Source organism: Paroedura picta, chromosome 2, assembly GCF_049243985.1.
Source record: "Paroedura picta isolate Pp20150507F chromosome 2, Ppicta_v3.0, whole genome shotgun sequence".
Taxonomy (NCBI): domain Eukaryota; kingdom Metazoa; phylum Chordata; class Lepidosauria; order Squamata; family Gekkonidae; genus Paroedura; species Paroedura picta.
Genome location: NC_135370.1, coordinates 161299384 through 161316626, shown reverse-complemented (window position 1 = coordinate 161316626; position 17243 = coordinate 161299384). Strand labels below are relative to the sequence as shown.

At 44.8% G+C, this 17243-nt stretch overlaps 1 protein-coding gene across 2 annotated transcripts; it reads left to right on the top strand.

Annotated features, from left to right (window-relative positions):
* The first annotated feature begins 416 nt into the window (after positions 1 to 416).
* Positions 417 to 15778, top strand: LOC143830709 (serpin A3-3-like). 2 transcript variants are annotated; one of them, XM_077323583.1, is made up of 5 exons: positions 417 to 1177; positions 4965 to 5597; positions 9181 to 9451; positions 11747 to 11879; positions 14981 to 15778. In XM_077323583.1, exons 2-5 carry the CDS (start codon positions 4991 to 4993, stop codon positions 15206 to 15208), a joined length of 1239 nt encoding a protein of 412 aa, XP_077179698.1. In that variant the 5' UTR covers positions 417 to 1177; positions 4965 to 4990; the 3' UTR covers positions 15209 to 15778. The 2 variants fall into 2 exon arrangements, with proteins under 2 accessions (XP_077179698.1, XP_077179697.1); XM_077323582.1 differs by lacking the exon at positions 417 to 1177 and adding an exon at positions 4156 to 4538.
* The last annotated feature ends 1465 nt before the right edge of the window (positions 15779 to 17243 follow it).

Sequence of the window (17243 nt, the reverse complement as noted above, 5' to 3'; positions counted from 1 at the left end):
ATCATGTTAAATATGCCTAAGCAGGCTAAAGAGTAGACTGATCTCCTCAGAGCTCCAAATTTACTGGTTGTCCTGGGCCCCCGGGACGCACACATGGCCTTGACCGAGGCCAGGGCCTTTTAGCTCCTGTCCCCAACCTGGTGGAATGAGCTCCTGGATGAGCTGAGAGCCCTGCCGGAGTTACCAGCTTTCTGGAGGGCCTGCAAGACGGAGCTCTTCCGCCAGGTGTAGGGTTGAGGCCAAGGCAGGTTTTTTCCAACAGGATCCAAGTTCCATCAGATGAGCTCCTGCTCTCACTAGAGCAGGGGTAGTCAAACTGCGGCCCTCCAGATGTCCATGGACTACAATTCCCAGGAGCCCCTGCCAGTGAATGCTGGCAGGGGCTCCTGGGAATTGTAGTCCATAGACATCTGGGGGGCCGCAGTTTGACTACCCCTGCACTAGAGGAAGTTCAGGGTCCCACGCTGAACAAGGTGGGATCAGAATAGATTTATAAAGGATAACAGGGAATGTTACATACGCAGGGAACTACTAGCTTACAAGGAAGTTCAAAAACCAAAACCATGAGGCACACAAAGGATGGACTACAATGTCTCTACACCAATGCACAGAGTATGGGAAACAAGCAGGAGGAACTAGTAGTCGTAATAGAGGAAGGGGGCTATGACCTAATAGGAATCACAGAAACTTGGTGGGATAATACACACAACTGGAATACAAAATATTGAGGGGTACAATCTATTCAGAAGGGACAGACAAGAAAAGAAGGGGAGAGATGTAGCAATATATGTTAGGAATCTTTATACAGGTACACGAGCATGAAATACAGGTACACAAGCATGAAAGTTCAGTTGAGTGTATTTGGGTAAAGATAAAAGGAGTAGGAAATGAGAGTGGTATTATTGTGGGGGGTCTGCTATCGACCACCAAGCCAGTCAGAGGACTTGAATGAGATACTGCTAGACCAAATTACACAATTCTCAAAGAGGGGGGAAACTGTGGTCATGGGTGACTTCAATTACCCAGATATCTGTTGGAAGACCAACTCTGCTAAAAATGCAAACTCCATTAAATTCTTTCCGACAGCTTAATTTCCCAGAAGGTAGAGAGGAGAACTCTTTACATAGTCGTACATATAGTCTGAACTTCAGGAAAGCTGATTTTCACAGACTTAAAGGTATGTTGCGTAGAGTCCTGTGGTCATTTAAAGAGATGGGAGTCCAAGAGGGCTGGGAGTTTCTTAAAAGTGAAATACTGAAGGCTCAATCACAAACAATTCCCTTGAGAAGAAAAGATGGAAGGAGCCTAAGGAAGCCAAGTTGGCTCCATAAGCAGTTGTCAAAGGATTTGAGGAATAAAAAAGTCATTTAGGAAATGGAAGGAAGGCCTTAGTACCAAGGATGAGTATAAACAAATAACCAATACTTGTAGGGGGAGTGTTAGAAAAGCTACAGCTCAATATGAGCTTAGGCTAGCAAGAAATGCTTCTTTAGTTATATTTCAAGAAAGAAAAATAATAGGGACACCATAGGACCACTGCGAGAACAAGAAAGTGAAATTATAACAGATGATGAAGAGAGGGCAGAACTGCTTTCTCCTCGGTCTTCTCTTGCGAGGGAAATAATGATCAATGTGGCAAAAACGTAACTCAACATGGAGGACAAGAATGGTGGCCTAGGATCAATGTTGGAACAGTCCACAAACACCTAGTTTCTTTAAATGAAATAAAGTCTTCTGGGCCAGATGAACTGCATCCAAGGGTACTAAAAGAACTTGCAGATGTCATCTCTGAAACTCTGTCCATTATTTTTTACACTTCTTGAAGAACAGGTGAGGTGCCAGATGATTGTAGGTGGGCAAATGTTGTCCTCATATTCAAGAAAGGGAAAAAGGAGGATCCAGGTAATTATCGACCCGTCAGCTTGACATCTGTAGCTGGCAAAATTTTGAAACAAATAATCAAACACTCGGTCCTTGAGCAGCTGGGAGTGAGAGCTATGATTTCTAAGACTCAGCACGGGTTTCGCAAGAACAAGTCATGTCAGATCAACCTTATCTCTTTTTTTGAGAAAGACCTTGCTGGATCAGGGGAAAGCTGTGGACATAGTTTATCTGGATTTCAGTAAAGGTTTTGATAAGGTTCCACATGATATTCTTGTTCACAAGTTGGTAAAATGCGGTATGGATCCTAATTTTGTAAGGTTGACAAATTGTACCCAAAGGGTACTTGTTAATGGTTCAGCATCTTCTTGGAAAAGAGTGACAAGTGGAGTACCCCAAGGATCTGTCCTGGGGCCTGTGTTGTTCAACATATATTTATAAATGATTTGGAAGAGGGATTAGAGGGGATACTTATTAAATTTGCAGATGATACTAAAGTGGGAGGGGTAGCAAACACAACTGAAGACAGCAAGAGAATACAGGATTGTCTTGATAGGCTCGAGAAGTGGGCTAAACTGAATGAAATGAAGTTCAATAGGGGCAAATGTAGTTCTGCATTTAGATAGGAAAAACAAAATACACCAATATAAGATGGGGGAGATTTGTCTTGGCAGTAGTATATGCAAAAAGGTTCTAGGAATCTTAGTAGACTATACACTGAACATGAGTCAGTAGTGTTACTCAGTGGCTCAAAAGGCAAATGAGATTTTGGGCTGTATCAAATGGAGTATCGTGTCCAGATCATGGGAGGTGATGGTACTGCTGTACTCTGCTCTGGTTTGGCCTCACTTGGAGTACTGTGTTCAGTTTTGGGCACCCCAGTTGAAGAGGGATGTTGACAAACTTGAACATGTCCAGAGGAGGGCAATAAAGATGGTGAGGGGTTTAGCTTGGTCTGTTTAGCCTAGAGAGGAGATCACTGAGAGGGGATCTGAAAACCATCTTCAAGTATTTAAAAGGGTGCCATATGGACGGTAGAGCAGAATTGTTCTCTCTTGCCCCAAAGGGACAGACCAGAATGAATGGGATGAAATTAATTCAAAAGAAATTCCATCTAAACATCCAGAAGTTCCTGACAGAGTGGTTTCTCAGTGGAACAGGCTTCCTCAGGAGGTGGTGGGTTCTCCATCTTTGTAAATTTTTAAACAGAGGCTAAATAGCCATCTGATGGAGAGGCTGATTCTGTGAAGGCAAAGGGGTGGCAGGTGAGCGATTGGGATGGGAGTGTCCTGCATGGTTCAGGGGGTTGGACTAGATGACCCATGAGGTCCCTTTCAACTCTATTATTCTATGACTAGTAATCAAGCCCATTGCAGTTCGAAATGCAATGGGCGCTAGCAGTGAGAGTGGGTTTGGGGGGGGGGACTACCTGCAGTCTTTGGGCGGGCTTTGAAAGGGGAGAAGGGGGAAGGGTAAGGGACACGCTCCCACCCACCCACTCCCTCTCTCAGAACCCGCCCCCCCGAAAAGCAGCGCCGCGGTCCTCCCTCCCAAGGCGAGTCAGAACCCCAGGTCCACTCACCGGCTTCGCGCTGGTCCTGGCTGTTAACGGCGGGGGCGTGGCCGAGGAGGCCGGGCAGCACGGAGGAGACGCGGGGCGGAGAGGCGGCTGCTGGCCAGCCCCCTCCCTGAGTCTTGTTTGCGGCTGTTGGCTGGCTCGGGGGACGTTGCTGCTGCTGCTGCTGGGGCTCGTGGGTCCGTTTGCGGGAAGGCAGCTCGGACTCCGTCGCTGGGGGCCTGTCGCGCGGCCTTTGTTCGGCCGTTGGCTGCCTTCCGGGATGCCGCCGCTGCCGCTTTTGGGGCTCGTGGGTCTGGCTGCAGGAAGGACCCGCAGGGCGAGGACCGTGGGCAAGGAGGCCAGGCATCACGGAGGAGACGCGGCCCCAGAGAGGCGCCTGCTGGGCAGCGCCTTCCCCAACGCATCTCTGCTGTTTGTCTTCGGCCATCACACGTCCTGGTTCGTGGGGCTCCGTTGGGCGGCGGGGCCTCCCCCGGGCGGCGGTTCTTTTTTGGCGGCTTGCAGGAGTCCTGGGGTTGTGGCGGCGGCGGCCTGACGCGGCGAGAGGCGCAAAGCGCCTCTCGCCGCATCAGGCTGGGAGCAACTGCGAGCCACGCTGCACGCGGCTCGCAGGTCCTGGGGCTGGGAATCGGAGGGACCAATTGGCAGGCGCTTCGCGCCTGCCGATTGGTCCCTCCGATTGTCTGTCATGAGGAAGGGTCCAATCTGGACCCTTCCTCATCCCGAACTCATCCCGCCCCAGAACCCCTTATTATTTTATTTAGTCCGTGGCGCCCGTGCCGCCACGGGTGGTTTACAGATTCTATGATTTTATGATTCTATGAAAGTCCCAAGCAGAGTCCCTGATTCAGATTGTGAACTATTCAACTTTTATACTGAGAAGTGAAACCAGACACAAATCATGTGTCACAGACCATTGCATCAGGTTTTGGTCCTCTCCCTTTTAGATAATCTGTATTTGCTCTGCTTAATGGTTAATAATTTCTAATGGGCATTGTGCATGCCTGGTTTATAAATGACAAAGCAAGGACACATCCAGTCCAGATAAATGGCAGTAGAAGTGTCTGAGGATTTTGTTGTAAGTATAAAATGCATTTTGTTTCTCCATCATTGTTTGACGCTCCATAGTCTCTGCCGTTTATGTCTCTACCATCATGGCTGAAGGTCAGTAGGACCTAATCAAACTCAATTTAATGCTTTGGCTGAGTGTATCAATCTGGCTGGATTTCCTGTTTTATTCTTCAAAGTGGGCCATCTAAGACAAAGTATCCCAATGAGTCAATTTGCTTGGGAATTTATTCTACTTCCGGTACAGCACTTTTATAAAGGCATAGTCCCTCCCCAAAACATGTAACCTCTGGCCATCATCAATGTAATCAAGTACAAAGATATAAAAATTGCAACATCAATAATTTTAAGCATGGAATTTTGTATTTACCTAATTTCAATGATATTTTTACTGCTTAAGAATTATATTCTTACCACATGTTTCTGCTTTTCTTAGATTGATTGCAAAGCCCAAAGAAGGCCATGATCTACCTTTCCTTATTACTGATTGGTCTGCAGTTCCACTCTTATCAGCTCACGAGAGTACAAGAGGTCCAAGAATGTAAAATTGGGGACAATGTCATGACCAAGATAATCAATTCTAATGCTGATTTTGCATTCAGATTGTACAAAGAAATGTTATCTATTCGAGGTGACAAAAACGTTCTGTTCTCTCCCCTGAGCATCTCCATAGCCTTTGCCATGTTGTCCCTTGGGGCGGCATCTGAAACCCGAAGACAGATTTACAGAGGACTAGCCTTTAACCTTTCACAAATTGAGGAGAATGAGATACATAAGGGATTTTGCCATCTTACCCACAAGCTTAACCTTCCAAGAGAGGGAACACAGGTGAAAATAGGGAATGCTTTGTTCTTTGAAAGGTCACTGAAAGTACAGCACACATTTCTTGAAAATGTCAGAAACTTATATCACGCTGAAGACTTTTTAACAGACTTCCTGGATTCCACAAGAGCAAAAGAGCAGATCAATGATTATTTAACCAACAAAATGTCTGGGAGAACAGTCAGCATACTCAAGGACCTCAGTGAACAGATACGCATGATCCTGGTAAATTCTATGTTCTTCAAAGGTAAGTTGGAGATTTAGAAATTCAAAAAGTATGGAAGGCAGTGCTAATTATTCAATCAGCTATAATGAAGCAATTGTAACAATGAAGGGGGGGGACTTCTGGTCTGACATCTGTCATCTTAAGGTTGGTATGGCCCCTTGGATTGCTCCAGGTGTCTCAGGCATGGTCAGGGTGCTCCCAACAGCCCAGCCAGAAGAAAGGAGGGTCAGGCTGACATGAGTATGCCAGCATGAAGGTTGTGGCTTGGTCAAAAGGCAGCCAGGAGCTAAGGAAAGTAGAAGGTGTCACAGAGGAAGGCATGATGGAGGTGCAGATTGAGTGTTGCATTGCCTATCCGCAAAACCCATTGCGCTGGCCGAGGCAGCAAGGCAGTTAGGGGATGTCACAGGGACCTGTGCTGGTGGATGATATTCATCACAGTCCAAAAAGACAGCCAGCCCCACAGCTAAAGGAGGGAACCAAGGAGCTCATAAGGGGCAAGACATTAGGGGAAGGAATTAATGACTATGGGCAGACCCTAGATAGCCTGAAGAGGCATGCCTGCCAGGACAGTTGAGAACATGGTGCCAATCTCCATGGAACCCAGAGGGTTGAGAAACAACCTGGATGAAAGGCATGGTGTGCATGGACAGAACTGAAACACCACCCAGAGAGCTGTTATTTTGGCACCCAATGAGTGGTGAGGCCAAGGAGGATTTCCAGGGGAACTGACCTCCTGCCAAAATTTGGTCTATGCAAAATGAAACTAGTCACTCTTTCAAAAATATTTTTTTCACAGATTATTATGCTTAGTAATCTAGAAATAACATCATCACTGAACAAAAAACGACATAAACACACATACAAATAACACAACCATCTTTTCACAACCTAGCTCACCCTCCTTTATAAATAAACCCTTTTCCTGTGCTAAGAAAAACTAATTAGAATTGTCTGCTGCTTCATTTTATGCTTTGTAAAATTTTGCAGAGTCCAGAAAGATTTTCTTCATGTAGCTCCAGAAAGGTGTCCATTGTTCATAATATTTATCCAGGTTTTTGTCCTTTATTGGTGCCATTAGTCTGGCACCAATAAGCTCAACATCTTCTTTTTCCAGTCTTCTATGGCAGGGGTAGTCAACCTGTGGTCAACCAGATGGACTACAATGTTCATGCTGGCAGGGGCTCATGGGAATTGTAGTCCATGACCATCTGGAGGACCACAGGTTGACTACCCCTGTTCTACGGTAGTGGTTTATGAGCATCTCCATTTAGCTGCATAAATCAGTCTTGCTGCTGATACTGCATAAAGGAAGAGGGTTTTCCTGTCTCTAGGTATATCCCCCTCAACCACACTCAAGAAAACATAATTCAATTTTTTTCTTCAAGTTACAATTCATAATTTTTAAAAATTCACCAAGTACTCCACTCCAATATTGTCTTGCCTTTTTACAACACCACATCTGATAGTAATCCCTCTCTTTCAAATTTTCATCTCCGTTCACAGTCTGCGTGCTCCCCCTCTTTTGCTCCTGGGCCATTCTAATACCTCCAAAGCTGTACGTCTCCATGACTGTTTTTCTTTCAATCCTGCCTTCTAAATACTTTGCCTCATTTAAACCTGGGCCTCTTCTTCTGACACGAATGAGCAGCCGCGGCTGGACAAGGCTGCAATTGACGCGGCGGGGGAGGGAACAGGAAGACGCAGCGGCGTAAGCCCAGCAGTGGCGTTGCGAGCAAATCCCATATCACATCCTTGAGCCACTGTGTGCTCTCCCACCCAACCATCCCTCCTTCTGCTGTCAGCTGCCCAATGCTGGTGCTCGAGCATAACTGTGGCAGCTGCTTTTCCCTTTCCCAGGCCATGGCCCCTTGTCAGCCACAGCAACCTCCCAACCAGAGGTGACTCACTGCAGCGTCCCCAAGGCAGGATGCGTGAGCCCTGGGTTCTTAAAGGAACTGCATGCCAGTTGTATTGACTGTGATGGCTGCTAATTGCCTGGCGCTGTTGTGCTGACTCTTCCAGGCGCTGCTGGACCAGATCCTCCTGGACAGTGTGGGATTAGTTTGCTGAGACCATGTGCTGGAGATGGGGCACAGCTTGACTGGTCTTCCAAGAGCTGGAGTGGAAGGGGAGAACCAGCAGCAGCAGCGCCTTCCTTTCCTCCCTGCCTCCTTCTGACTCTCCCAGCTCTTATTATTTGACAGCATGTCCAGCAAGATCCCTGCCTTCATTTTTGGTGCACTCTCTACCCTCTTGGGACCTGGAAACACCTCCACCTACTCTACCCCAGGTCCACTGGCCAGTTGCAGCAGCAAACCCCCTCTGGCTCTATTTATCAGCAGTCAACACCTGCACCAGGTAGTCCCATCCGCAGCGCTGCCACCAGGCCAAGGCAGCCAGGCCAGATGGGGTTGGGCCCAGGTCTCCCACTGCTCTTCCCACCAACCCTGGGCCACCAGTTGCACTGATTCCTCTCGGTGCTGTGGTGCACGTCGAGGAGGCTGGCTCATTCAGTCACCTAGGCCTGGCCTTGCAGCTGAAACAGAGGCTCGCCAGTCCTGAAGGCAGCGGGCTGCTCCTGAAGATCAATGAAGGTGGCAGCGACAGCGGACTAGGGTTGTGGATGGCAGTCGCTGCTGCTGTAGCCGTTGACATGAGTAGCAGCAGTGGTGTGCAAGATCCCAGCCCTCCATCACCACTCCCTGGAAGGTGCTTGGGACTGTCCCCGACTGCTGCTGCCACTCTCAATCCATAGCCCCAGTGCTCAGCCTGGCAGGTGGGTGGGCAGAGCTTCCTCCCTCCTCCTCACTTCTGCTCTTCATACCTTCTACATGGCCAGCCTCAGAGCAAGGCCCGAAGCAGGCTCCTTGTTCTACTGCTCAGGTATGGGGGGGGGGTTAAGGCTGGCAGGTGCTGTTTCCTCCTCCTCCTCCTCCTCCTCCTCACTTCTTTCCTTCCCTGGTCATGGCTAGACTCGGACCAAAACCGAAAGCAGCCTCCTCATCCTCCTTACTCTGCTGCTCAGCCTGGCAGATGGCGCTTCCTCCCTTCTCTTTCTTGCCTCTTCCCTTCCCCATTCATGGCTGGCCTCAGACATACATTGCAACTGGGAAGACTGTAGCCTAGACTAGACGCACTTTTGTTGGCAGGGCGATGTCTCTGCTTTTTAGGATGCTGTCTAGATTTGCCATAGCTTTCCTCCCCAGGAGCAAGCGTCTTTTAATTTCTTTGCTGCAGTCCCCATCTGCAGTGATCTTGGAGCCCAGGAAAATAAAATCTGTCACTACCTCCATTTCTTCCCCATCTATTTGCACAGGAAGTAGGGGCAGCTAAAAGCATGGACAGCTTCCAGAGGGGTTTAGATAAACATATGGAGCAGAGGTCCATCAGAGGCTATTAGCCACAAGGTATAAATGGGACACTGGTACTGGGGCAGTGATGCTCTGTATCCTCGGTCTTTGGGGGACCTTGGCTTCTGGATTTCCAGATCCACTGCTGGGCCGCCTGATATCAGTATGTATGATTGGCCTGACCCAACATGGCACCTCTCATGCTTTTATAATATTTATGCAGTTCTCTTAATTTCTGTTTTGCTTCTAAGGTAAGTGGGAGAACAAATTCCATAACCGGTTAATATTTGAAGGCGATTTTTTGGCATATGGAAACACAACTATTAAATTAAATGTGATGGAGAAACAAAACACGCAGGCAATTTACTATGATGAAGATTTATCTTGTACAGTGGTACAAATACCTTATAGGCAAAGTGTTGTATCATGGTTCATCCTGCCAGACGAAGGGAAACTAAAGGAAGTCGAGAGTTCTTTAGTAAAAGAAGATCTGGATAAATGGAAAAATTATTTGACCCTGCGGTAAGCAATTTCTCTGAGTTCTTTTCCAATACTGTTCCTGTACAATACATTATTATTAATAGAAAGAATGTCTCCCATCATGATTAGCTCCTTATATGGTAAGTCTTTATAATATTTTTAGAAAACAAAAAAAAAAATCCTCTTTCCCTGCATTTGGAGCATAAACTCCTACCAGCAAAACCTTTATTTCATTAAGATGTTTTAATTCCTGGTTTTAATGGATGTTTCTGCATCATCTTGTGCTGGTCTATAACCGTAATAAAACTAACTGAACTACAGCTGGTCCAAATTGCAGTGACCAGGGATCTCACAGCAACACCATGGAGGGCTGATATTCAGCCCATTCCCTACCAACTACAGTTGTTGCCAGTTGAATTCTGGATCAGGCTAAAGGTTCTGGTAATTATCTTTAAGGTCAGTGTACCTGAGGGACCCCCTCCCTGCCTATGCCTCTCAAAGAACTCTACACTCTGCCACCACCAACTGGCTAATGATCCCTGGCCCTAAAGAAGCCTGTCTAGCCTCAACCAAGGCCAGGTCATTCTCTGTCCTGGCCCTCACCTGGTAGAATGAACTCCTGGAGAAGACCAGGGCCCTGATGGAGCTAAAACAGTTCCGCAGGGTATGCAAAAGGGAGCTGTTCCACCAGGCATTTGGTTGAGACTGAGCAACCAGCAACATATACAGGGCCGCTGTTCCCACCATCCTAAAATATTCACCTGTGTGTTCTGCTCTGGACCTGTTCATATTGTTATACTTTGCACCTATGTTACAGTTTAATGTTTATATTATTTATTTTGTATGAAAACTAAGTTTTATGTATCATTTCTACGTTTTATAAGAACCACCCTGACCCTCAGGGGAGGGTGGTATATAAATATAAATAGATACATAATAAATAGATAAGGAATTCAAAGTTATTTATAGCAAAAGAAAATCCTTATGAACAATCCAGAGAGAGGATGTCCAACATCAGTTTATTAAAAGCATGGTTTAAGTGCAGAGAAAGATTAAGTCCATCATTCTTACTATAGACCTCTTTAAAAAGCGCTCATTTTGATTTAAACCTAAGAAATAAAGTAGACAATTTAATTCGGGGGGAAAATGGTGGGTAAACAACGGAAAATAAAAGAATTGCAAGCTATCAAGAAAAAAAGAAAGAATATTCCTTGGTTTATTTATTATCAAATCATCTCAAAACTGAAGAACAACTTTAAGAAGGAGGTCACCTGAGAGAAAAAAACTGCTTATGAAAACTAATTACTGGTGGCAAAACATTTGCTAGCTAAAATATATCAATTGTTACTGCAATATGATTCAGAAGCAGAGCAAATTTAAAAAATTGTATGATATTATGAGCTCAAAACAGTGGAGAGGGTATAAGTTTATATCAGTGGTAGAGATTGTGGGTAAATGAGTTAAAATTTACTGAATGTCAAATGTTAAAAGAAAATTAATATAAAAATGCCCCTCAATACACTGCAAGAATTAATAAGAGTCATATCGATAAATGCTAGAATTGTCAAAATACAAAAGCATCAATTTTTATGTGGTGGACTAGTCAGAAATCTTGAAAATATTGGGTTATGATTCATGATGAGATGCAAAAGATGTTAATAGTTAAATTTATGTTGAATTCAAAATTTAGGATGCTTTGGGCTGATCCTGCGTTGAGCAGGGGGTTGGACTAGATGGCCTGTATGGCCCCTTCCAACTCTATGATTCTATGAAAATGTAATTAAAAATGCTACTGCATAATATTAAAATGTATAAAGAATTTGTAAAATATATGTTAACAGGAAAAAAATGGAGACCGATACTAGACTATATTGAACAGTAAAATCAAGTTGTGACAGAAGAAACAGGAGTGACCTGTAGATTTTATAGCTTAACTATAGGGTTAATAAGTATCCAATCAATAATTTCCAGATTATATAAAAGTATAATATATGTGTATGTGTGTCTGTGTGTATAATTAAAGCAATGTTTTATTAATATTCTGTCTTTCATCCAACTAGGATATGTAGTATATAATTGTATTACAATACTTTTTCATTTTCATGTATCTTTCTCAATAAATAAAATATATTATTAAAAGGAAGCTAATAATACAAGCATCAAGTAAACAAACAAGCTGACACTAACTCTCAGAAGTGAGATACCAGATAAAAATCCTAACAGACTGTCATTTAATTATATGTTGTTCATACACTACAAATCTGGTTTCAATTGGTATGCTAAGTAAAATTGTCATTTAATGTATGTGTTCTTTTTTGTTATTATGTTTGGTAACAGAGAAATACAGTTACGGATTCCAAAATTTTCCATTTCTGCATCCATTGATGTCACAGACCTGTTGCAGAGACTCGGTGTGACAAATGCTGATCTGCCTGAGATTACAGAACAACTCAACCTGAGGTTCTCCCAGGTATGGATGTGCACGTGAATGGGTTGGTGCTAGACGTAACTATTACATCTCATCAAACATTTCTCGAGGGACTGGGATTTGATGACATGACCTCGGCTTTGAGTAAAAGTTACACACAAAATAACCATAAACCTTAAGTGCAGTCAGATTAATAGAGATCAGAAGATAGAATCAAAGTAGGATACCTTGTGGGTTCATTTCATTTCTTTATTTACATTCAGTGACCTGCAGTAAAACCAAAGAAAACAAATAGCAAATACAGTGAGATAGTCCTATAAGCAATCCAAGTTTCCCATTATGCCAGTCAGAGATTTCTGCGCCCTGATGAGTACATAGCAAAACTTGGCCACCATATAAGAAATAGGAGTGTCCTTATCTGCAAGTAAAAAACTAAGAAATCAACAGAATGTCCATGGAACCTGGTCATCAGAGGCCAAATCAATGTCTAGCATCCTGATGAAAATTTATACTGCAGTAAAATCAGGATAATTGTTTCAATTGCACAAGGGCTGCATTGAGGAAGACTAGCCTCTATAGTTAGATGCTGATATCTCCCACAAAGCAAAGCTGATGGAAAAGCATTGAAGCAGGCCCTATAGAATGTCCATTGAAATTCAGATAAGGGAATAGATATTGCCAGAAAACCAAGCCAAACCCTAAGTGACCTGTAGGGTGTTGGCAAGACAGCCATCTAAGTCATGGTTGAACCAACTGTTTTGCTCTCATGGGACTCATTTCAAATAAGGAGTCAGGAGCTGGGTCATCACTCGTCTCCTGGAGGACCTATCAGGTAGGAGATGGCTCATGCATGACTGTCTCCCCCATACACAAAGGGCCAGTAGTCATACACAAATGGCCTCATTGGGTGGCTGGATGGGCAGCTGGAAAAGGCTGGGCTACATTCCAGCTAGTAAGTTCCAGGGAAGCCAATCCTGTGGATAGGAGAGGATGGGCTGCAGGCTGGCTGGCTAGCCTCTGGTTGGCCAGTGCTTCTGGTGATCTGTCTAAGAACTCTTCACCCTCCTTTATAGAATTCAGTGTGTGCCCCAGCCTCTGTACCTTCTGTAGTAGACCTACCAACTTACACTTGCTGTAGGTATAATTGCAGTTACCTTGAGGTAAAAACACAAACATGCCAAATATGCCATCATTGCCTTTGCTCCATCCCCAGCCATGCTACTTTGGTCCATTGCAGAAGTAGTTTGATTCTTCCTGCACTCCCCTGAATTCTTACAGAAACTTCTGGCTTGACCCTCAGGCAAAGAGCCTCAGGTGAGCAGGAGCTTTTTATAGTGAAAAGGCCCACCCAGCAGAAGACTGAATCCGCAGTCAGCATCAAGAAACACTCCCTCCTCACTTTGCACAACAATCAACCACCCAATCCAATCAACTGCAATGACTTAACACCAAGGCAATGAATAGACAAAAACAACAGTTACTCAAACAGCCCTCACTTACCTGCAAGCGATAGACCCCAAGAACAGAAAAAAAGAAGCACTCACCACTTCAGCAGCTCACCACCTGGCTCTTTATTCTTCCCTGGCTTAGCTGCCTATGGGCCCTGGAAAGCAGGAGTCTTTTATAGCAGTGGTCCGCAACCTTTTCCAGGTTGCGGAACGGTGGGGGGGGGGGATCCAGGCACCGTGTATGCGTGGCAGCCCATGCGCAAACGCACATGCACAGCCGGTCTGCACATGCACGTTTGCACCATGCGCGGCCGCAAATGTGTATATGTGGCAATTTCGCGCATGTGTGCATGCACGAAACTGCCATTCATGTGCGTTTGCGCTCCCGGTGGAGCTGCAAACGCGCATGTGTGGCACTTTTGTGAATGCGTGAAACTGCCGCACATGCGCGTTTGTGACCGTGCATGGCACAAACGTGCATACGTGGACCTGCCACGCGTGTGCATTTGCGCCGGCGGCCGCGCTTCCCTCTACCCCCCCTCCCACAGAAAGAAGCTTGTAGTCTGGATAGTTTCTCACTGCGGGGAGAGGGAGCCATGGCCCGGTACCGAGGCCTTCACGGCCTAGCACCGGGCCATGGCCCAATGATTGGGGACCACTGTTTTATAGTACAACAGTCCACCCTGCAGGGGGCTAAATCAGCAGTCATCTCCAAGCAAACACTTCCTCCCCTCTTTGCACAACAATCAACCACCTAATCCAATCAGCTGCAGTCATTTACCACCCAGGCAATGAACAGACAAAAACAACACTTACTCAAAGGATCCACTGGCTCGACATGATCAAAGGTGAAGCAGTCATTGACAGAAACGCATGGCCTATAGAATCGCCAATGTTTGAACAAGACCGAACAGGTAACATCATCATCATCATGTGCTTGGTACAAGCCTGTGATGAATAATTCAGTGCTTAGGCCATCCAGAACTCCTCCACTGGGGCAGTGAGGTTTGGTGTGTACACTGATACTGCTGAGAAAGGAGGAGGATCAAGGTGCCCATGTGACACCATCCCCTCCCTCTAGCTTTCTGAGGCTTACTCAGGGCAAATGGTTCTTTTTGTGTGCCATTGCCAGACATCATGATGGATTTCTTCTACTGTTGTTGGGTTGGTTGGGCCATGTTCTTCTGCACTGTTGCCATCAGTAGTCGCTTGGATAGCCCTTGCTAGGGTGATGTGTTTGTCTCATTTCTTCTCTGTTGTAGTTCTGGAAATGCGGTGTGACTGATTATTGTGTATCCCCAGGACCCATCTGGAGGCTGGCTTGGAGAGATTTCCTAGGTCCCTCCCCCAGCCTTCTCTCCAGGGGTACTGATCGCTGTAGGGATGAGTTGAAATTATTGTGGATCTCCAGATCCCACCTGGAGGCTGGCATCCCGGTAACTCAGTGTGTTGTGAGATTCCCCCCTCTTTTTTCCCAGGGGAACTGATCCCTGCTGTAGGGATGAGACGCAAGTATTGTGAATCTTTTTCAATCTTTTTAAGAACAGAAAGAAGCAGCACTCGTGACTTCAGCAGCTGACTACCTGGCTCATTCTCCATCCCTGGCCAGTTACCTGTTTCTTGACCATTTCACTTCTCATCTGAAAATGTGAATGCAGGTTCATCACAAAATAAATGTCTATTCTTTTGCTACAGGCTTTTCATGAAGCTGTGCTAGTTGTTCATGAAGATCACACCGAGTTGATTCAGGTTCAACATGGGCTATCCTCGTCTGGGTATTTCGGAGATCACCGAATCAAGTTGACTCCTCCTCCGCCCCCTCCTCTCATTGAATTCAACAGACCTTTCTTGATGGTTATTATTGACAATGACACAGGAACCATTTTGTTAATGGGTAAAATTGTGAACCCAACCAAAGAATAGTACCAATCAAGAGAGTGATAATTAGCCTTTATGGGTGATTGCCCTCATGTGGGCATCAGCTGAGCCCCAGTATTTGTGTAATACAATTATGTTAAAGAATTGCACTCTTGGAAGCTCACTTCCTTTGTATCATGTATGCCTAACTAGGCTAGTAGTTCAGACTAGCCTGGTCTTGTTGGAGCTCAGAAGATAAGTAAGTGTGTCTTTGGTTACTACTTGGAGGGAGAGACCAACAAGGAAGACTTTGTTTTCTATATAGAGCAAGGTTATCGCAATCTACTGTCATAGCTGTATCATCACCAATCTTCTTTGGAAACCAAGAATTCAAGCTTTTGAACTGGCCATGAACTTTCTTTGCTTAGAGCTACTTCCATCTTAGACAATTGACACAGTTGCAGCAAAGTTAGGCTAATTGCTTCTTAACATCTCATCTTGCTGTATCAGACTAATTTCCACATGCTGGTAAACTCATGTACATTTATGTTGATAGTCTTCTATTTTGTTATAACCCAATCAGTTATCCGGATAATAATCACATGATTATGACAAAATAAATTTAGAGAAAGATAAGATTGATATAAGTATTCACTCCTTTGACAATCCAATCAGATTTCTCTAGATGTTAGTCTCATGTTAGTCTCATGTTAGTAGATTGATGTTTTAATTGGGAATTTTAATGGGGTTAGTTGTTGTGACCCGCCTCAAGCCTGTCAGGAGAGGCGGGAAATACATCAAAGAAGAAGAAGAAGAAGAAGAAGAAGAAGAAGAAGAAGAAGAAGAAGAAGAAGAAGAAGAAGAAGAAGAAGAAGAAGATGATGATGATGATGATTTCTTGGTGGGCAACTTGGGCTGTCTGATAATCCCTAAAAGCAGTGAGTCAAAAAGCTCAAACCTGATTGGCTTTCATCCAATTAAACAACACTATGCATTTTTATAATTTTGAAGACCATGAGAGGCAAATGTATAACAAAAGATCCAAATTGATTCTGCAGTAGTAAGAGCTTCAGTACAGCCGTCCTTATTTTAATTTGCTTATCGAGAACTTCCTCATGACTAACTGATCTCTAGAATAACACGGCTTCCAGTACACACTCCTTTCAAATCACAGATATTCATCAGAATTCCAGTTATATCCGCATTGAAAGATACAAGGGAAAATAATCAAAGAAGCTCATTAACGCCGTGCATTTTGCTTAACAGCAAACATCAAAGTATATGTACCTCATCTCAGAGCTGTTAACAGACACGTACTCCCTTCAAACTATCACCAAAGTTAGTAAGCTGTGTATGCCGCTGTAAGAAATAGTGTCCTACACAGGCTGAGGGATTCGTGGGCACTACGATTTAAAACAAAAGTAAATAATTGTAAACTTTTAAAAGGGGGTGTTCTTTAGCTTCTTTAATATTATTCTTAATTCTTGATCTATGTTCACCAGTTCATTTGATGAATTGCGTTGAACTAAAATCACAGCCATAGTATTTTGCATTATCAAGATAGAAAGTTGTTAACCACCCTTCAGACATCTAAATCCCGGAGAACTCTGCTGCTAAAGGGCTTTGCACAGGCCAAGCCTTTTAAAGCTTTTAGGGGAGGTCCTCAAATGGAGAGAGGAGGGACTCACTCATTATAAAATCACCTGTTCTCCTCTCTTGCCTTGAAAACCCCATGGGGGGACTTTAAGAAGAAGAAGAAGAGTTGGTTCCCCCTATCCTTCCTGTGTTTCTCTTGAGTTAGCTAGTGTGTTTGTATATATAGTGAGAGTATACATTTATTTTAGAAGAGTTGGTTAGTATATGCCACTCTTCTCTACCTGAAGGAGTCTCAAAGCAGTTTACATTTGCCTTCCCTTTCCTCTCCCCACTACAGACACCCTGTGGGGTGGGTGAGGCTGAGCCCTGATATCACTGCCTGGTCAGAACAATTTTATCAGTGCCGTGGCGAGCCCAAGGTCACCCAGCTGGTTGCATGTGGGGGAGCGCAGAATCGAACCTGGCATGCCAGATTAGAAGTCCTCACTCCTAACCACTACACCAA

Coding starts and splice junctions, on each gene's coding strand:
- LOC143830709 (XM_077323583.1), top strand. CDS start 4,991: ATGATCTACCTTTCCTTATTACTGATTGGTCTGCAGTTCCACTCTTAT. Junction 5,598..9,180: donor AAATTCTATGTTCTTCAAAG/GTAAGTTGGAGA, acceptor TTTGCTTCTAAG/GTAAGTGGGAGAACAAATTC. Junction 11,880..14,980: donor TCAACCTGAGGTTCTCCCAG/GTATGGATGTGC, acceptor CTTTTGCTACAG/GCTTTTCATGAAGCTGTGCT.